The sequence below is a fragment of the Ammodytes marinus genome (genome assembly GCF_949987685.1).
Source record: "Ammodytes marinus genome assembly, chromosome: 4".
Lineage (NCBI taxonomy): Eukaryota > Metazoa > Chordata > Actinopteri > Uranoscopiformes > Ammodytidae > Ammodytes > Ammodytes marinus.
In genome coordinates this window covers 18,564,493-18,587,563 of record NC_137233.1, presented here as the reverse complement: position 1 = coordinate 18,587,563, position 23,071 = coordinate 18,564,493, and the positions used below count along the sequence as shown (strand labels likewise).

The following is a 23,071-nucleotide window of genomic DNA, read 5'->3' as shown; positions in this document are numbered from 1 at the left end:
TTCCCCTGCGCCCGACAAACAGTGAGCGAGAGCCGTCACCTCCCAGTTCTACGGCAGTGGCAGGGCCAACCTTCACCAGGGAGAAGAAACGCCCATCCCGAGTGCTTCAAGGGAAATGTAGTCAACAGCTTCCTTCAAGAGCTGTCGGAGGAAAATATCGAAAATTAGCCGACCTGCACTTCAACCATTCGAGGTCATTTTAATTAGGCTACTGGCCCAATTGGCAAAGGCCTATTGTCGGGGCATCTATTCTATGACACTGTTTTACATTTTATACAATTATATGTGAGGCACTTACAAGATAAGCCACTCTTGACCATACATAGTCTATTAAACACTTGACAGTAGGTCTACGCCTCAAAATAACCCAAATTAGTAGACTAGCAAACACTTTAAATAGATTCTCTATAAAAACTTAATATTGTCATATTGCATAATTGTCACAGATCCTCAGTTAATGCCTTCTGCAGCATTTTAGTGCCACCTTGTGGATTGGCTCCTGAACCTCAAGTGATAGCCTACCCAAAGTCTCATTATTTGAATTAAATGCATTATTATTATTTTTTGGCTAGTTATGTCAGTGAAGTGACATATAATTATATTATATATTATTATATCATTTGTGAAACATAACAATAACGGATATATACAAATGAAACTACATTTAATCATTTTCATTGCTGAACAACATTGGCTACTAATATAAGCCTACTGCTTACAGAGTCTACTCTGTATACATTCACCTGTTCCTAATAACATAATACGGCAGAGGGCAATGAGAGAGAAAAATCAACAGTTTCCTGATCGTCATGTTTGACAGATGACAGAAGATCAAAGGTTTGTTACCTCATTATATTTATTGCAATATTTTTTACAGTACAATACCTGCCAGCGACATATTAAAATATAGAGATACAAGAAAAATTGACATGAATCGAAGGACAAAAAGGTTTAAAAACACTTTTTAAAATGATTACATTTATATTTTTAATTGGACTAAAACTTGAATTGCTATTTACATTGTACAAACTAGATATGCATATAGAATATAAAGGGTATACATTTATGTACATTATTTATAAATGCTGGCCGGTGTCAATATGTAATGTGATACTATTCAATCATACATGTTTCAATAACTCACACAAAGAGGGAGACAACACTAGGAAAAGGAAGATGGGAATTAATCCAACCACTTGCATTGGTCAAACAACACCAAATACTGTCTGTTATTCCCCATTGGCTGATTTAGAGGGATTTCTCTGTGTACAGACACAAAACAACCAAACATCTAGATACAAAGACCAAATAAAAGGGATTTAAAGAGGTTTGTAGTGTAACAATTTGACAGGACAATACTACAGGACTCACTGTCGTATGGTGTAATGTAATTGATCATTAAAATAGGCAAGAACACCAGCTTACTAACAACTCCGAGTTAGTAGGTTACTGTCTGCCAGTAAGCAGCAAGGAAATTACTCCAACTATACCACTGACTTTACAAATACAAGAAGAAGAAAAAACATAAAATCAATCATTAGAATTTTGCATCTTGCATTTAATCACTGAATCAGATATAACTGATACGAAACATTAAACATGAAGTTTAAAACCACAGTTATTTTCTATCATGGCAGGAGACGAATACTTGAATGCTACTTCTGATCAGAGTATAGGTCCAGGTTTATAACACAAATGCATACAGGTTCAAATACAGTGGAGCCATGTTTTATTTAATTTTAATTTTTTGAAATAACAAGGACACCTAAAAAAAACAGTACGTCCAGTAAATGACTTGTTTACAGAAGACACTAATGATCGCGGGGGGCCCACAGGAAAGCTTTTCACATTATTTCAAGTAGTGTTTGAGATCCACATCATACCATCGACATGTGCCTCATTTACTCTTAATCTACATTAGAATGATTCGTTTATCAATGATTTAACTATACAAAAAGGGATTTTTGTATAGTTAAATCATTGATAAACAAATCATTCTAATTAAATAAGGGCATTAAATCATTAACGCCCTTATTAAATCACATCTATCAAAATGTGACTTTCTCCCAAATCAGTTTGCATTTTTTAACTTATTAATGGCTAAAGGAAGTTGTGCTTGTCAAAGGAAAGTGCTATTGAGGATAACCACTGACTTGTTAAGAGGACAGTAATCCCATGTCAGTCATTTTCGTTAGGGTCCGAGCTTGTGCTGGACACAGACATATTTACACCTACAGTACATCAAACTGGCCTCTTCATAGAAATACCCTGTTGCTGTTGTTTTTTTGTTTTTTTTAAATACATGTTTTGGTTATCTCTGATTACTTTCAGTAAATGTTCAGAAACAACTCATCAAATCTCCAGGTAGAGAAAATCCCTGTTTGACGATTAAAAACACTGAGCGGTAACTTCCTTCTTTTCATTTCATCGATTACTTTGATCTATACAATGAGGAGGTCTTCAGTACCATTTATCACTGTCATTTTACACAGCAATAGGCCTACTGAACAAACAAAACCCTGTGCACAATATAGGCATTACTTTATGTAGCGGTTATTGATCGCCTCAGTAAGACAAACTGAGGCTTGTGTCATCAGTTACTGCATCTTCTGAGGTTTCCATAAAGTAGTGATTAATAATCAAAGAATATTCATTTACATCATATTTTGTAGGAAATAGGAATGTTATGGTATATGTGCTCAGCTCACAATGCTACACCACAATATACTGGCAGTGGTTTTGCACTTTTCTCTGTTAGAATTTTCACACTTCTCCAACCAAAAACACACAGCAGCGGCATTCTTTAAAGGAAGAGTTCTTCATTTTCCAGTTTTTGTGCTGAGTTTAACGTACTGACATGATAGTGATATCCATCGGCTTGTGTAACTCCGTTAGAGAACGCCAGTAAGCGTATTTCCCGGAAAATGATGTACTATTCCTTTAAATTGTGTTTCTTCTTCTGTGCAAAAGCTTGTGCTATCACTTCCCTCTGCAGTTGCGCAGAGTAGCAATAAGATGCCGCTATTCAAATAACTTAAGAATAATAGTAATAATTATAAAACCATGAACTAATTGTTTATCATTCAATACATTTCTGCCATTCAACAGTTAAAAAGGAGGCGCTTGAGATTGTGGATTATAAACCGGAGTAGCGGATTTTGCAGATCATTTTAGGACAAGACAGGGAGAGCAAAGGGGCTGCAGATGCTCACAACCAACACAGGGACAGATGTGTGAAGACAGCAGCATTCAACTGTATATTGTTACTTTGAAACTTTTTTTTTAACGTCCATCCCACAAGGCACAGCCTCCGATATGTCACAATAGTCTTCATGCACCTGGCCTACTTTGTAAATTCACTATCAACCTTAAGAGAGTTTACTGGCCTGGATCTGCAGTCGCTGTTTGGCAGGAAGTACAGTACAATGCATTGTCATTAGAGTGAGCCGTCCCCAACTCTAGACTCCTTCTCTGTGGCCAGTGTTCGCTATTGGAAAAGATGGGGCATCTTCGACATCACACATAATTCAAAGATAAAAACAGTGACATTACAACACAGTTCTAAACCAACAATATAAAACCTGAAGGGAGTGGAAGGTGTTGCCTAGTGACCGCTGCTGGCTTTGCTGCTGCCCGATGTCCAGTCAATGATGATAAAGCTGAGACTCATTATCATAAACAGGATGCCTATCCCAGCAAAGATCATACACTAGAGGAGAGAAGAGGTGATTGAGTTAAAAGAGGTATATAACATGTTGTTTAGTTAATTTCTTAGTTTTGTAATTATATGTGTACATATTTGTAATGGCTAATGTTAAAATATTCTTGGTTTGTAAATGTTGTTTTATCTCCACCCCTCCTCCCCCCCCACACACACACACACAAACACACACACACACACACACACACACACACACACACACACACAAAGCCCTCCTCCCAAAAAATCCATGCTGTGTTTGTTTAGTTTATCATACTTTTGAAAATCCCATTTTAAATATCTGTACATATTAATAATAGCATATTTAATTTTTTTCTGTGTCTGTACTTTTTTTTAAATTAGATTTAATTTACTTTTTGCTTTGGCATTTGCTTTGGCAATGTTAATTCTTGTTTTCCATGCCAATGTAGCCCTCTTGAATTGAATTGATAACAGAAAAGGTCACAGTAGGAGCACTTAGCAGATTCAGATGTAGACCTGTACTCCATGATAGGTGAAACAGATTTGAAACTTTCAACCAAGAGAGGGCAGCATATTGCTCTTCAATCTGGTGTGAGGTTTCGCTTCAAAAATACTTTCTGTATTGCAATTTCTTTTAAGATATTGGTATAACGAAATATGCCGATACCCATATGCATATGCTTAGACATTTAATACCTACAAAACCTACCCTCATAAAAACTCTAGCTGACAATGCAAAACAACTGAAAGCAATACTTTTAGCTCTGCGGTTCAGCGTCACGTTCCCTATTTTTGTTCACATGCACTATTTATACATTTATTTTTTCCTTCTGTGTGAGTCCGAAGAGCATTCATTGTATAATGATGCTTGATCTTAAGCTTTTGTATTTGCCTAACATAAATGTAACTAAACTGAACTTAAAAGTCTCTTATTCTCATACTTACAATAATTTTGTTGGGAGAGCGCAGAGGCTCCTCTTCTTTGGGTACAATACGAAGGTAGAAGACGGCAGGGAAGATGAAGATGAGACAAGGGGCAGATGTGGCACCTGGAAAGCAGACAAAAAAAATCAAGTTATTCATGAAACAAAACTCTCATTGACATCTCACTCCCTTCAGTCTTCATTAGGTGCCGCTGCCAGTGATTATATGAATAAAAAAAAAGGAGGGAAAACCAACTAGTTACTACATATTTTGCTCGACCACCACGGAAATTAATCTTGATGATATGAGGCTTTTGAATTTAATCTTTGAAGTGAATAAGCCTCTTGGGACTCATCTATAAAATGACTGCTCATCACTCCACAAATTGATCAGACACACTGAAACAGACCCCTTTTCAAAATATTGAATTGCTGTTCTTATCTTTGATATTTCCATCTCCTTCCGTTCCAATCAAGTTGAACTGCCTTTTAGCTTCAAATCTTCAGTCATTTTAAACTTCACATGAAGAATGTGTGATGAACATTGAGGTACCTATTTGATATGGAAAAGTACGACTCAGTAAAGATAAACACTGAGAGTCTGTTCGGAACTTCCTCAAAGAATGACTGTATAGTTGTTTCTATGTCTCTTAGTAACAGAGTCTGTCTTAATATTGTTGCAAAATCACACTTAATCCCATGGTTGATCTAACCTACCAATGATCCCAAAGATGCCTAGGATGTTGGGGGCAAAGATGACCAGCAGGTTGATGAACGTGAGCAGAGTGACGGCGATGGCGATGTGACGGGGCCACCAGAAGGTCTTGTTGGGAAACCACATCTGCTGGATTGCTCTCCGTACCTGATCATAACAAAATGAAAGAAGAATTTTATTTTATTTTTTACCTCACTGTATTTTGAAAGCAATTTTCATTTCATTCAAACTTCATTTCAGCTTTATTTCGAAACAAAAATAAAAAATAAAAAAAACAAGTATGACACATCATACAAATACACATAACACAAAACAACAATAAGTATAAAGTATCATAAACAATATTTATAAAATGTCCGAAAAGGAGTGGGAGGAAGCCAATACCTTGAAGTTGAGTCACTACATGAAGAAACTAGCTATTTTGTATGACATGTCAGCTACGATGTTACTTACTGGAAAGAGCACAATGGGCACAGTGAGTGTGACAGCGACGAGCACGGCCACACGCACGCACAAGATCAAAGTGTCATACGGGTCGATGCGGCTGTAGGTGTGCAGCAGCTCCGCTTCGACTTCACCTGAATGAGATAAAAAATAAATAAAAATAGGAAAATAGAGTAGGTCCATTAACAATGAGGGAACACCACTCTTCTGCAAATACACTGGAAAAAACACTGATCATTAAGTACCATTATCATTATTGATAATGGTACTTGAGGTGTCAGCAAAATATAGATATTGACAGGTATGTGTAAATGTATATATATATACATAATGAATGCCCATATGGATACTGAATTTTTAGAAATCCTACTTTATTAGATCCTGATTATATGTAGAAAAGAATTTTCAGTACAGTAGATTAAAGGTGAAGTAAGTGGTTTATTTGTGTAAATATAATATGTGTTTAATCACTCCATATTCCTACAGCAATCACTTCAACAGAGTGCGGACGTCATATCACAGGTCTCCAAGTCATTCTGATTTGCAGTAATAGCCGAATTAAAATGTTGTAGTATCCCGATTTTTTATCCAATCAGGAGAGAGAACGCTACAAACCGTCACTCGTCTCACTCATATATACTATATACACTCCATGGTCTCACTGCCGGTGCACGCCAGAGCAACAGATGGGTGAATGTGTATGCGCCTACAATGGCGGAGCAGGTAAAAATCCTTCCCAATGTCTGTTTTTTTTTTTTTTCCCTAAGATATTTTTTTGGCTTTTTTATGCTTTATTGATAGTGTAGAGACAGAGTTGAAATGGGGCAGAGAGGGGAGTGACATGCAGAGAACGACCGCGGGCTGGAATCGAACCCGGGTCCGCTGCTGGCCGAGGCCCATGGGGGGGACGCCCTACCAACTGAGCTAAGGGCGCCCCCTCCCAATGTCTGTTTTGATGGTTTTTATCATGTTTTATCCGGTTTTATCACACTTATGGATCTGAGATGATGCTAGATGACTTGCTGCTTGAAGACCGCAATGCATTAATGTGGTGACGTAGAGACGAGCGAGGGGACTGCTAACTGCAGTAACTGACAGGAAGTTAGCTAAAAGAACCATTCCGCTTACTGAACCTTTAAGCAGTACAAATGGTTGTTGTAGGGTTGACAATATGACCACTAGAGGGGGGCAGATGCATCATAATGTTGTTCAGCCTACAGGATTGCTGTTCTGCCATTACATAATAGTAATCTTGACTTAATAATGTGCTTAATGTGCTTGGGTAATGAAATTAGGAAGCAAAAGTGGGCAGTGTGACAAAACGACTAAGATAGATGGATAAATTAATAGATAGATAGATGGATCAAGAGGATCTGGCTATGGCTTTACCATAGAAAGTTAGGTATCCGAAAAGGGCAGCCAGGAAGTACATGGTGTACATGACAGCAATGGAGATGTTGGCCACGTGCTGCATCTTTTTCTTGGTGGGACTGAAATCAGAAGATATTGGCATGTGATTTCACAAGCACAAATAGTCACACACACACACACACACACACACACACACACACACACACATACACACACACACACACACACACACACACACACACACACACACACACAGAACATCCACTGTCAAATAACTGAATATACCCATATATAAGGAATGTAGTCCATTTACTAAACAAATACAGGGCTATATTGTCGCAGGAATATGTATAAAGGAATATTCAATAGTACATCACAAGGAGTGGGAGCAGGAGTGGTTCAAGGCAGGATGATAAATTTGAACTAACAACATGCGACATCATAGCAGTGCCAACGCATTTCAAAATAAAAGAGAAGGCAGTGCATGTGACTATGTTTATGATCAGCCAAGCATAAATCGGACATAGTAGCTTTCCTCTTTGTTATGCGGCTGATCTCTTGTACTAAAGTTGGCAGGGGTTTTCCATCATTAGAACATACTTGCGCAGCTCTGTGTAGATGGGCAGGACTTCTGGGTGGCACACAAAGGCGAACGCCAGGATGGGGATGGTGTAGGCCGTCTGAAAATGAACCCCAACAGGTCACCATAGATACAGCAGCGCCACCCCAGACGTCTTACCACCAACCTCGCGCTTTACTGCCCATTACTCCCTCACATACATCACAGAGAGCTAATTGTTTCCCTGTGATTAACTTGGGCCCTGGCTGCAGACCAGCTTTAGCCCATTTAAGAATGCCTTACTTATAAGCTGCTAAGCAGCAGGGGTTGGTGTGACTAGCCTGGGTTAGGAAAGTCTTATACATCTTTAAGGGATGCTAATGAAGACTTGATAGGATTTAATAAAAATCGTGAACAGCTAGTCAGTATTTGTAATGCTGTGGAAAGTAAAATGGTTCCAATAAAATTAAGCAATGTCATGTTACAATCAAACTATTTTAAGCAGCCAGCTGTGATTAAGAGTATTTCAGGAGTATTCACCTGCTGTGAAGGTATGTACTATTTAAAATAATAAATAAAAAAGGGTACTTAGATAAATGTCAGGTCTTTCCCATTTCACTCACTATCAATCGTTGGCCCACTAAGGGCAAATTTATAATCTCAATGTAAGCAACAGAAGGCCAAAGCAATTGTATTCCTCTGCTGTCAGGAGCAGACAGCTCAGTGGTCACCATCCACCTCCGAGCTTTGCATTAATCACAGACTACTCTCTGTCATTAACAGCTTGATAAAAGCAACAAAGTGCTTCAGACCAAGTGTGATACTCATGCTTGGATTGTGAACTGTCACTGGCGACATGCTGAAGATGACTATGACATAAGTGGGTGTGTGTCAGTGGCCAAGGCAGTGGAGGTGGAATTGCAGTGTTGACTGACTGAGTGACATGCGTGAAAACCTACTTGTGAGTTGAGGTTGGCCATTTTGGGAACGCAGGCAGGATTGACCTCCCCGCCAAGATCGGCGGCAGTTACATTCAGCACACTGGCAGTGCTGTTGAATGCAAAGTCCGTAAATGGACAAGGGGTATTGAACTTCTTGTAGATGACCTGTACGAGGCAGAGGAGAGGTGTCAAGTCCAAACAAAGGCTGTGGGTCACAGTTAGCATACAGGCAGACGGAAAATATGGGACTGAGGGAGCCAGAGAAGGAGAGAGAGAGAGAGAGAGAGAGAGAGAGAGAGAGAGAGAGAGAGAGAGAGAGAGAGAGAGGAGAGAGAGAGAGCACTGCATGGATTACAGCTCACACACCAAAAAACTAGGTCAGAGAAAGACAAGGGAGCCAACACAGCCTGGAACCGCAGCGTGCAAACGTTGGTCCGTGGCAATGAGTAGAGAGAGAGTAGGGAATACTAAAGAGGTGGTGGGAAGTTGAAAAAAAAAATTTGTGACAGAATGATCTCAGTGCATCTCAATATGCTGCCTTGATGTATCTCGGCCAACAAATGACTAGGGCTGGGTATTGAAGTTCAATACTTTTTTTGGCACTGACCGAAATGCCTCGATACCATCGAGTATCGAAAAATAGCATGCTTGATGTGCCAAGATCTAAAAGTCCTGATGAATGGCTGTGTGGAGCTGCAGAGTCTCAGCAGCTAGGGCATTTGTGGTAATCTGAAAACAGTTACTAGGATTTCGGCTTATTCAAGGTTTTATCTATTGATATTTTGTAAAATGCCAATGAGCTTTGAAAAAAAACCTAACTCTTTTATACCATAATGTGTAATGTCAGCTTGTTAAAACTGATATCATAAAATTGGTATCGGAAAAAGTCAAATTAACTAACCTTTATGGAAGTCAAGGTATCGTTTCGATACAAACAAAACATGTTGTCTAGTTGACATGTGTTTACACCGAGAGACAGAGAGAGGACATACCGAAATGAGGAAGAAAACCATGCAGCTCAGGGAGAAGCCACTCGTGTATCCCAGGTATCCTAAAAGACAAATGCTTGATTAGCATTTCCCTTATCTGGAATGATAGCATAATAATCATGCTTAATAATCTGAAACATAATACATTATGGCTAACATGTGGGAAATGCGCCTTTAAGATATGTATAATCTCTCCCCGCTCTGCTTCACTCTAATAATAAGTCATAACTAGTGAGGTAGAGCGGGATTTTCTTGGTTGAACTGGATCTTCTTGGAGCCCTGTGGTTGACTATAGGCTGACTAAATGTGCTGGGAGACGGAGTTCATTACTGGACCGTACCGACTGGCTCTGTTGTCCTTCATGTCTCAACAGGAGACAGAGAGGTTAGCCAACACGCCTTCTCTTCTCACTTCCAAACTAGCTTTCTCTGCCTTTTTTTTCTTGCTTCTTTCAATCTGTTTTGTTCCATGTACATGCCCATCTGAAGAGCTGTGATGCAGGCAGACGCTCGAGCTAGGTGTGGAAAACATTTGATTTTTGTGCGTCACAACAAGAGCAGCAAAGGCTTTTTACGTTTTTTTTTTTTGCACAAGTGATTTGGTTGTACAAGTGATTTGGTCATGCATCGACAGAATATATTGTGCCCTTTTTTTGCACTGAGCACCTGCCCCCCAAAATGTCTGTGCACGCCACTGGCGACTTTTGTGAGAAGAAATAACAAGCACGCTGCTTACTTCCATACAGTCAGGGGTTTTGTTGCTGCCACCTCACTTGCCCAGCTATGAACAGCAGCTTATGATGACAAATGTGAGCTAGCATTAGCAAACTTAAAAAAATTATAATTGACATCACTGAGTTAGTTGACTGACTTTATCACTATTCTGCCTCAACATTTTAGCTAAATGCTAACCAGTAGTTTGGCATTTAACAATATCCCATGGGGTATCACTGTAACAAGGACCTGATATCACTTACTCACCTAGCTGTTTCATGAGAGCCAATGGTAATATGACTGCAATGGAGACGATGATCACAAGGTAGTTCCCGTTCAGGTACCATTCACTGCAGAGAGGCAGGAAGACAGAGACTTCAATGTACTGATTTGGAATTAAACGGCTAGAAAACGCTCCACTCCATCTCAGTTCTGTTAAGTGTTTGCGACTGTGTCAGATATTGATTGAGTGAGAAGACACAGGGGGAGAAATGTGTGAACAGATAGCAAATGAGGCGCACAGGAATAAGGCTTTCACAGGGTGGAGAAAGCAGAGGTTCTGATTGAGGATTATTTTATATCTCCACCACCATGCCAAGTAGTTTCATTCAAAGCTTAACAGAAACATCTAGGGTTGAAAAACAATAAGCCTCTTTGCTTTTCTGTGCCACTGGGCACAAAGAACAGTGGCTATAGGTCACAGAGGTCATGTCCTCTTAAGTATTGTTGATGGGAATGTTTTTAGGAGTAAATACATTTTACACACATATTAAGACACTGTAGTTTTTTTAAGGCGTGTCGGGATATATTTACCTTTGAAAGAAAAGATTGTCCTAAATAAAAGTGTCTTGGTGCATGTCAACCCAAAGTACAATCCTGATAATGTGGAGAAAGGCTTGGGGTTGGGTTGCAAAGGGAATAAACTGAACCAATCACAGTGCATGTGGCCCGCGACACGTTTTGATCTGGCCCGCGAATCAATTCGGCCGATTTGAATAAATTCTGAAAAAAAATAAATAAATATGACGTGCGCCGCACCTCCTATTCCCATGGCCAGCAGCAACCTTTACTAAGACATTTCCTGGGGGGTACAGAGATCCCTTGTGATCCGTGATAGGTTACATATGTAGGCTGAATGATAAAGCATATTACTGAAAAACAAAGCTAAAGATTTGGAGTTGACATATGTACGTTATTTTGCCATTATTTTACTGGTCCGGCCCTCGAACCAAAATGAGTTTGACACCCCTGCTGTACGTCTTCGGACTGGGGGAGGAAACCCACGCACATGGCCAAAGCCAAACATGCAAACTAAACATTGAGCAACGGGAGTGTTGTTACAAGAAAACACAGAGGTTTGGAAAAACATATGACAAACAGACTCCACTGACACAACCCATGACTGGTTACCGTCTCTAGCAAAGCCAGGTCAAAGAAAACAAACCGCTAATAAGCTATTTTTAGACTGACACAGTGGGGGTGATTAATTTGTGTCTTCTATCAGATGGGAGACACTGGAGCACAGCAACATCTGTTGGCTACACACACACACACACACACACACACACACACACACACACACACACACACACACACACACACACACACACACACACACACACACACACACACTCACACACACACACACACACACACACACACACACACACACACACACACACACACACACACACACACACACACACACCTTGAAAAAGGCTCATCTCTCCTGTTGCCATGCCGCCCTCCAGCCATCTGGACCAGGGACACGGTATCTCACCATACTGACACACAGAATGTATTACAAACACTCACCAATAATCACAAGCAATGCCATCAACTTGATAAGCAAATAAATATAAAGTGCTCTCCACACTGAGCTTCCAGTAGCTCTCTGCTAAGTTGAGTGGTTGCACAAACATGCACACACACACACATCAGGTGTGCCTCATTGATCGTGCATGTGAGTCGACTGTCAAAGACAACACAAATCCAGAGACACAAAAAGACACCCACCCATGCATGTATACATGTACGGGGTAAACAAAACAACATACAACATCAATTTGATTTGATTTCTGTCCCCAAGATTATTCTGTTTCCTGTACATAACATGCTTCCCAGAAACAGAATGAAGGAACGTAATTAGGGGGAAAATAAGCATTTTCAGACTCCCTCAAATGAATGAAATAAACAGAGCCTGCTCTGAAAATTGGATTTGTATTATTTAATGTTCCCCTGGATATTTGTTTGATTGATTCATGTCATTTCAGATTGCTTCAAATTGTAAAATTGCTAAATAAATGAATACAAATAAACAGATCATTCCTGGAGATCAATTTCTTTATAGAAATTCAATTTTAAAATACTGATCCATAGCAATCAAAAAAGAAAATTCACACTGTAAGATCATTACTCTTTTTTTTACAGATGATCATTTGCTGTTTTTATAATTTCTATCATTATATAGTTTTTATATTGTATTTTATAATTTGTTGCAGAGCTTTTTAGTAGTTTATTCACCATTGTGTGGCATCCCTGTCTTTACTAAAGCATTGCTCATTTGCATTCTCCTCCGTATACAGTATCTCACAAAAGTGAGTACACCCCTCACATTTCTTCACATTTTTCTTTATATCTTTTCATGGGACAACACTGAATAAATGACACTTTGATACAATGTAAAGTAGTCAGTGTACAGCTTGTATAACAGTGTAAATTTACTGTCCCCTCACAATAACTCGACACACAGCCATTAATGTCTAAACTGCTGGCAACAAAAGTGAGTACACCCCTTAGAAAAAATTTACAAATTGGGCCCAAAGTGTAAATATTTTGTGTGGCCACCATTATTTTCCAGCACTGCCTTAACCCTCTTGTGCATGTAGTTCACTAGAGCTTCACAGGTTGCAACTGGAACCCTCTTCCACCCATTTATGACAGCATCACAGAGCTGGTGGATATTAAAGACCTTGCGCTCCTCCACCTTCCGTTTGAGGATGCCCCAAAGATGCTCAATAGGGTTTAGGTCTGGAGACAGGCTTGGCCAGGCCATAACCTTTACCCTCAGCTTTTTTAGCAAGCCACTGGTCGTCTTGGAGGTGTGTTTGGGGTCGTTATCATGTTGCAATACCACCCTGCGGCCCAGTTTACGAAGGTTGAGTGCACGTGGTCAGCGTCGTACACAGAGGTTGGCTTTGGAAAATAGACGTATGAGTGCTGCCAGCATTGCTGAAGGGCTTGAAGGGGTGGGGGGTCAACCTGTCAGTGCTCAGACCATACGCCGCACTCTGCATCATACTGGCCTGCATGGCTGTCATCCCAGAAGGAAGCCTATTCTAAAGATGATGCACAAGAAACCCCACAAAAAGTTTGCTGAAGACAAACAGACTACGGACATGGATTACTGCAACCATGTCCTGTGGTCTGATGAGACCAAAATACATTTATTTGGTTCAGATGGTGTTAAGAGTGTGGAGCGGCAACCAGGTGAGGAGTACAAAGACAAGTGTGTCTTGTCTAGAGTCAAGCATGGTGGTTGGAGTGTCATGGTCTGGGGCTGCATGAGTGCTGCCAGCACTGGGGATCTACAGTTCATTGAATTCTAACATGTACTGTGACATACTGAAGCAGAGCATGATCCCCTCCCTTCATAAACTGGGCCGCAGGGCAGTACTGCAACATGATAACGACCCCAAACACACCTCCGAACGACTACTGGCTTGCTAAAGAAGCTGAGGGTAAAGGTTATGGACTGGCCAAGCATGTCTCCAGTCTTAAACCCTATTGAGCATCTTTGGGGCATCCTCAAACGGGAGATGGAGGAGCGCAAGGACTCTAATATCCACCAGCTCCTTGATGTCGTCATGAATGGGTAGAAGAGGGTTCCAGTTGCAACCTGTGAAGCTCTAGTGAACTACATGCCCAAGAGGGTTAAGGCAGTGCTGGAAAATAATGATGACAACACAAAATATTGACACTTTGGGCCCAATTTGGACATTTTTTCTTAGGGGTGTACTCACTTTTGTTGCCAACAGTTTAGACATTAATGGCTGTGTGTCGAGTTATTTTGAGGGGACAGTAAATTTACACTGTTATACAAGCTGTACACTGACTACTTGACATTGTATCAAAGTGTCATTTATTCAGTGTTGTCGCATGGAAAGATATAATGAAATATTTGAAGAAATGTTAGGGGTGTACTCACTTTTGTGAGATACTGTAGGTTGAAAAAAATGCAGTAACATGCACTTGTTTCTTTAGTTATCTCTGTTGTAATTTCATATAGAGTTGTGTAACCAGGCTTTAGTTATCAAAAAGTAGGTGAGGTGAGGCCCTAACTGGGGTAAGGGGTAACATCACATTAGAAATCATCCCATCCAAGAGAGACAGTGTTGTTTGTCTCTGAGGCCACCTGCACTGGCCAGTGATATCCTATGGTTTACGTTTTGGGCCGTGGAGTCTCGCTGTGTTTTTGATGTGAGCGCGTTTCTGGGACCGCGCTGCTCTCCTCCTCCAGGGTCACTATCACAGCTGTTCACATGCCAGCTGTGACGAACAGCCAGAGACAGCACAACTAGCACAGCCTGAACTAACACATCTGCAGAGTGTAAAGAAAATCTATGGACACGCAGGACTGGCTGCACGAGGTCTCAAGTGACGGGACATCACACCTTTTTTTTATTTGCCAAGTTACTTGAGGAGGCATGACAGTGTCTACAAATGTCACACTGAACCAGAGGTACTCACAGTTTTTCAAGTGTCTCTGGATGGAATGACTTGTGTTTCAAAATGTTATATTCAAGTACAAAAAATACAGAAAGCGTGCAGCATTTTTGGTACTAAATGTTTTCTTATGAACATGAAACTGATTTGACTGTTTAAACACAACACATGACTACAGACGGCGGCTGGACAGAAATCCAGAAGTTCCTTATGGCAATATTTGACAGAGCTAACACCAGTTAAGGCCAAGTGCATATTAAAAATGTTCTGTGTCGGGGGCGCTCCAGTGGCGCAGTGGATAGAGCGCGTACCATATTGGCTCCGGCCTTCGTTGCAGTGGTCGCGGGTTCGCATCCGACCCATGGACCTTTACTGTATGTCATCCCCCCCCCCCTCTCTCTGTCTCCCCATTTCAACTCTATACTATCTAATAAAGCTTGAAAATGCCAAAAAAATATCTTTAAAAAATTCTGTGTCTACATTTATCTAATACATGTTCATTTCAACACAACATCAACTATGTGATATTGGCCTTTTCTGTTGGCCATTGACCTAAACATCGGCATCGGCCAAACTACTTTTTCCCCTATGACTCATGAGTATGTGTTGACTGCAAATGAAACCACTGCTGTTATTGTATTGTAGGAATGAAAAAAGTCACCCATAGTGCATTGACCACTCACCCTGCAGGATTATCCACCCTCAGAAAGGCCTGGATGACCAACGGGAACTCATACTTGACTATGTACAGGTAACTGGACATTGCTGTGGAAAGGAGATAGAAACACAACAATGAGTAAGCACTAAAGTACACAAAGGCTTATGTACAGTACAACAAATAAAAAGCACCTGGCTCAAGCATGGGCACACACATACTGTATTAATCCCAAGCGACAAATCACATGATACTATGAGCGTTATTTAAGAAGAGGGAGTTGAGATTGTAAAGACATGCATGTGCTGTGAGTGTGAGCATGGATGGCAGTGTGACCTCACCTCCAATATTCTGCAGTGTGATGGCAATCCCAGCCGCCATCTTCCCCGCTGTCCCAAAGGCCCTGTAGCCGAGCTGCTCATAGGCACGGATACCTGAGCCACGAATTAAACATGAAAGCATTTTATCAGAGTGTTAAATCCATACTAGCAAGGCCTAGGACTGTGAATCTATGTCACACATTTATGTTGTAGTAATGCGGGTTCACACATTGTGATCTTATCATTTGATACTGGAGGGTAAATCCAGAAGTTTGGCCTATTTGCAAATGCAACCACCATAACCCATCACACCACCATGTATCTGTAACTCTACTGTTGATCGGAGAAGGCCCTTTTTTTTAATAAACATTTTTAGTCATTGTATCGAAATCTATTTGTATTTTAATGCATATGACAATAAATTCCTTGCATGCATACATACATACATACATACATACATACATACATACATACATACATACATACATACATACATACATACATACATACATACATACATACATACATACATACATACATACATACATACATACATACATACATACATACATACATACATACATACATACATACATACATACCTACAATACCAGATAATTTTAGCAGTAAATGGATGGAGTATGACGAGAGGACTGCCACCACAGTAAGAAGAACCCTGAAACAGACACACAATAACAGGCATGTCCAGTGTTATTGCCACATCTTTCACCAGCTAAAGCAAACATCAGCTAAAGCACAATCTAACATTTTTTGGTAAGATCTTTACCCTTTTCCTGTAGGCTATTTATACAGCTGCTGCATAGCCATACATACAGTACATGCTGGTGTGTAGTTTGTGTTAAAAGAACAGAAACCCTGTGGCTCCCCTTTACCCTGGATTGTTACTCAAGCCGGGCCATGGTGGAGGCTGCCCGGTCAGCCCCTCTGCCCCTCTATAAGTAATCACAGGCACACCAGATGGACAGCTTCAAGAGAAAACGTTTTCAATGCAATGCAGAGATTGAGAAAATGAAGAAAATCCTTTGTGAACATTAATCTTCTCCGCTTTGTTCTTCGGCGATGGAATAACCCACTTCAGTCCCAACAACAGCCATTCCTTCCATTTTCAATAATAGACCGTCTCCTCCAGAGGGACTGCACTTGCAATCATTCTCTCTCCACTGACTCACACTCACTGTTTTAACATATCATCCTTCCTTGTGCATTCCTCTGCACAATCAGCTTTTATTCTTTTCCGTTTTAACTATGGATATCTTTATTTAGCTCCTGGGATAACTTTAATTCACTACAGAAATGATATTCTACTGTTTTTTTCCCCCATATAGAATCATTAATTGATACTATTAAGATATGAAATCCTTCATGTGGCATGACAATTTTGAAGAAATGTTTGCAACCACAGACAAACGTGTATTTATCTGGCCTTCGCAGGTTGATTGATGATTCTTTCATTTGTGAGAAAGTGGTATTTTATTATCAAAATAGCATTGAATAAAAATAACAGTTCATGTAATGCTTTCAAACTAGGGCTGAGTATTAAAACTAAATTGTTTATTGGACATAACCGAAATGTATCTATTATATAATGTATGTAGTGCGTAAATTCATAATATCTCAGTTCTAATAAAACATTTGTAATATTTTGTATTTTATTGATGTCAAGTGATTGTATAGGTACTTAACATTAACAAGAGTTTTGCCAAACAATTAAAAAAAAATCAAAGCGAGGTATCAAAAAATGCAAGAAATTAAACATTAATACACGGCTGAGGTTCGCACATCAATGACCAAACAACAACACTGGAAAAACCTGCTATATATCCATTTGAGGTGCTTTATTGGACTTGCAAGGTTCAAGTCTGACATATTTTACTAGGATTTAATATATTTTTTAAAGGGATGCTTAAGGAACGTCACAACCCTTTCGTTCAACTCTTCACTTCAGTATCAGTCTTGTGAATGACCGATCTACTGAATTTCCCTCTTTCCACTCTGAAAGCCAGACAGCATTTCTTTCATGTGGACTCTAACTCTTGCCAATTGAACAGTGTGTGTGTGTGTGTGTGTGTGTGTGTGTGTGTGTGTGTGTGTGTGTGTGTGTGTGTGTGTGTGTGTGTGTGTGTGTGTGTGTGTGTGTGTGTGTGTGTGTGAGTGTGTGTGCGTGTGCGTGTGTGTGTGTGTGTGTGTGTGCGTGTGTGCGTGCATGCTAATGTGTGTGTGTGTGTTTTCTTTTCTCTTCATTTGGCTTCTTTTTCTTTTCAGACTACGAGGAAGAATGTTGTGCTGACTTGCGGTGGAGGATTTAGTCAGTCAAGTGGCAGTGGGAGGACAGATCGGCTGACAGTCCGACAAACTGACACACTTGGGTCACTGTCGCTGTGCTCGCCGCTTTCCACGCTGTTGCATTCCTACCCGGGCCTGCGCCACTGACCCGCTAGCCTATCTGTGCCCGCCAACAAAAATTAGTGTAATATGAAACATCGGGCCGTAACAGAAAAACTAAAATGAAAGGACAGTCCCAAACACAGGTTGGATGTAATACATTATCAAGGTTCAGAGCATGAGCAAAATTGTGGCTCTCGCTGTGGTCATATTTAAACTCACTATAGGACATGGGTGATAAAGTAAATACATGCAGGATCGAATACAGGATAAACATACCTATTGTTCTGCTAGGGACTTTTAAAAAAAAGGCCAACAACTCCTCTCCATTTAAGTTAAGGTTCAGAATGATACAGTAAAAATTTGCAAAAAAAAATTGTTTCTTTTGAGGTGATCCCCCAGCTTGGGTTCCTATGTAAAACACAAAACGTCAGTTGCCTAACGTGAAACTGACCCTGCCTGTATTTCATAGTAGCTACTCTATTGTTTAATACAAGATCAACGCGATATGCACACACAAAGACACAGCCTTTCATCTTCAACAGGACGGGAAAATGCACGCGCCCAGTTGCGTTCAGTCACGTACTAATAATGTGCACGCGATTACTGTGTATTCATTAGAGTAAAATGGAGTCTAATCAGGTGGAGTTCATTTCAGCCTCTGGCTAGTATCAAAGACATTGGCGTACGGGTGACACTGGGTTCAGCCAGTCTAGACGGCAGACAGCGTGAAAAAAAACCACAGCAACACAACTGAGCTCAGAATAAGAAGCTTTATCCAACACGAGGGACAATCCTCAAGTCATGACCGCCTTGGAAAAGACCTCAAATAATGTTCCTCATAATATTTTAGGGCAGCTGTTAGCTGAAAACCTTTCAACTTGTTTCACATTTTCTACCAGATTGTTTTGGAATTTTGAATGTTAAAGTCAACATGTGTTCACGTTTGGGCTGTAGTTTGTTTTGAAATTAAAACAACTCCCTCTGCACTACAAAGGGGAGAGTAGTAGTTCATCACAGCAGTAAAAACAACAACAACTCATAATCAATCATTCAACACATTGTTTCTCTTCTGACCAAAGCGCTGTGTTGTAATTTAATTCAGGGATGCCTCGTTGAATAAACAGCATTGCCTTAAAGGTGAAGTGAGCGGTTTATTTGTGATAATATATGTGTTATATCACTCCATATTCCTACAGCAATCACTTCAACAGAGAGCGGACGTCATATCACAGGTCTCCAAGTCATTCTGATTTGCAGTAATAGCCCAATTAAAATGTTGTAGTATCCCGATTTTTTATCCAATCAGGAGAGAGAACGCTACAAACCGTCACTCGTCTCACTCATATATACTATATACACTCCATGGTCTCACTGCCAGTGCACGCCAGAGCAACAGATGGGTGAATGTGTATGGCCTATGGTGGAGCAGGTAAAAATCCTTCCCAATGTCTGTTTTGATGTTTTATCCGCTTTTATCACACTTATGGATCTGAGATGATGCTAGATAACTTGCTGCTTGAAGACCACAATGTATTAATGTGGTGACGTAGGGACGAGCGAGGGGACTGCTAACTGCAGTAACTGACAGGAAGTTAGCTAAAAGAACCATTCCGCTTACAACTCCTTTAAATTTGATGAAGAAATGTATTGCCTGGGGGGCTTGCAGCATAGCACGCCAGAGCAACAGATGGGTGCTAGCCCTTTAATCTTTCAAGAAAAAATATCTTAGCTCAGCCAGCGTCAGCGGCACCTGCCACCCTGCATTCTAGCAGCATCAGTAAGAGGTGTCCAAACAGCATGTGGAAGAGGGGGGAGGTGAAAGCGTTGATGTCGCCAGAGCTTTCTGGAGACTGATTACCCTTCGAAAACACTGAGGAACATGCAACCTTACAGCTGGAAAGCTCACAAACATGAATGTAAGACCTAAATGAGGGTGTGCAGCTTTGACATTGTGTCGACCCTATATTATGCCACCACATAGTTTGAGTTGTAATCAAACCACAAGCACTAGATGAATTTATGGGACAACACACAAGTAATATCTAGAAACTACTTTGGCTCTCCTTGATTACAGGAGATTAGAAATAAGGCTGGGGGTATTCTGTATTTTTCTTACTGTCGAAAAAATTGAAAGACATCATAAACTATAAAGAAGAGATGCAAGATTGAGCAATTATTGTCTGATTAGCTACGGCCTCTCTTTTATCGCTTATTGCTGTTTGCCTTAGAGCACCATTGTTGTTCCAAACGTTTTAGTGAGCCACACAATGACATGTTGCTCTTATTGCGATGACTATTACAATGGCACTATGATTTAATATTCCCCAGAGCATACAGTACATGGGGCTTGTATGAGGTGTTTTGCTTGACAAATCTGCAACTCTTCACGGTCATCATTTAATTCCTGGATGGAGTCAAGGCGTGGAGACTCACTGCAGCTTAAAGGTTAGAAGACAAGAATGAAAAAAAGCTTGCATGAAATATAAATGATGGAGCCTGGAAGCTGCAGTCAGCTGTGACGTCATTATCCCTTTAAATGTTAAGCCCCTCATGTATACAGTAAATACGCCCACTGTACACGGCACATAATCAACCACACAGACCCAGTGTGGCTTGTTTTTTCTGCATGATTGATTACAAATGCATTTGTTATAGTGAACGTTTTCCGGTATGTTAATAATCTGACCCTTTTTCCGATTTTTATCATGAAACTGTTCCCTGTGTCTTCTCGTTCTGTTTCATAACCAGGGACCACCACCAAAGTCAGACAACATGTGTGAGCAGTGATTCATTCATTCCAGTCAGCAGTCAGACCGTTGCATAATCTAGTTCATCAAATGCACATTTTGAGGTACTTACAAAAACAGTACGACACCTGTGTTGGCCATGGCATAGGACAGTCCTAGGATTCCACTTCCCATGATTGCATTGCCCAGGTTGAAGACAGACATCCCAAAGGAGGTCTTCCCTTCAAACTATGACCGACAGAAAACGAGAAAAGAGAGAATAAAACATGTTAGATTATTCAATAATGTAAAGACTGAATATACAGTACATATGTTACCATTGTGTTTGAACTTACATCTGTGAACTGCGTGGTCTTCTTGTCATCCATGGCCGACAAGAACTCCTGACTCTCTGGAAGGTTGGCCTCTGCATTCTCAGTTCTGTGGGGACTAATGGACAGAAATACTGTGTCAAAGGACTTTAAGGAGTAACTTACAACATGCTAAATGCATCACAAACTGTCATTTTCCCTTTTTTTTTAAAGAACAGGCTCTCATTTAGAACAAGCTGCTTTCCAGTGCATAATTGAGTCATTTCTAGAAAGGACACACAACTCTGGCAGGAAGCACACTGAATTTGAAAGCATACTTGATCATAACATACATACCTAGCATTCGGGGCACTATTGGGTACAGTTTCCCTATGAGCAGTGTGGAGAGAGGCCGTCCATCACCCAACGAAAGCACAAAGTGGAAAAACAACACCCTCAGTCATAATATAACAAGACTAATAGTAACAGCGCAGGCATCGTCTATAAATCATTGGAGTCTCGGAGAGAGACAATTTTAATGAAACCATCTATTACGTAGGATGAGGTCACAAAAAAATATTGCTAGTCACCCAGTGATGTGATAATATACACTTAGCAATGAATGATTGCATGTAGTAAATTTCAGTTATTGAACAGTCCCTCAAAAGACTAGATGGAACTGCCAGCCCACGCAGTAGAGTGATATGATCCGTTTCACTACAACGCACACACGCACGCAAGCACAGAGAGACACACACACACACACACACACACACACACATCAGCTGCTTTAATGTATATTATCTCCCTGATGTTTTGTGACCATTGAGGATGGAGGCAAGATAATAATTAGTAGAAAGGAATAAACAAGCACAGGCAAGCCACACATGACACCCATTTCACATGGTGCTCTTATAACAACCATAGTGAGGGGTTATACATGAGAGCAAACATGTAGTAAGGCATAGGTAAAGGTCATCTGAGACCACGTTCCCTAGGGGTATACTCACTTTTCAGCGTCTTCTGCGGGTGGTGTTTTGGCGTGTGCTGTGATTTCCTCCCCGGGCTCGTGGCCTTTCCCATTGGGAACGGAGTTGGCCTCAGCAGGGGCAGTTTCCACAGTCTCGGCTGGCTTATCCTCACTCATATTATCTGCTCTGATGACTTGGTGTTTAAGTAATGATCAGTCTGTTTTAAATTATTGAGGCTGTGGCACTGTAATTGTAGTGTGCTCCGAGAGTGACCTTTTTATTTTCCTCCTGGGATCTGCAGGAAGAACAGACAACGAGCAATTAGCATAATATTTTGCAAATGATAAAGAGCCTGCTGTCCTTTCTTCAAAGAATTTATCCGGATAAAACAGTGCAGGAAAGAGACACAAAAACAATCTAAAATCAAGACTGTTAAATGCATTTATGGATGCCAATTTTTTTTAAGTGAAACATATGGCATATCATCATTAACTGGTAAAAGGTGGCCATCTGATATATGTTGTTTTCACGGGACAGCAACAATATGTCACTGGTGCTTCTTGATGAAAGATTGGACTTATTTAGCGCTTTTCTCACAATCAAAGCGCTTTACAGGGTTC

General features: G+C 40.4%; 1 protein-coding gene across 1 annotated transcript; it reads right to left on the bottom strand.

Moving 5' to 3' along the window:
• Positions 1-3,604: 3,604 nt before the first annotated feature.
• LOC307248823 (sodium-coupled neutral amino acid transporter 3-like) lies at positions 3,605-22,627 on the bottom strand (the record flags this gene model as incomplete). The annotated part of the gene is made up of 16 exons (XM_080025338.1): positions 3,605-3,709; positions 4,628-4,731; positions 5,323-5,467; positions 5,774-5,898; positions 7,154-7,254; positions 7,736-7,815; positions 8,654-8,800; positions 9,628-9,686; positions 10,605-10,687; positions 15,746-15,827; positions 16,059-16,151; positions 16,640-16,713; positions 21,303-21,418; positions 21,526-21,619; positions 21,838-21,870; positions 22,491-22,627. 16 exons carry the CDS (start codon positions 22,625-22,627, stop codon positions 3,605-3,607), a joined length of 1,578 nt encoding a protein of 525 aa, XP_079881464.1.
• Between the last annotated feature and the right edge of the window lie 444 nt (positions 22,628-23,071).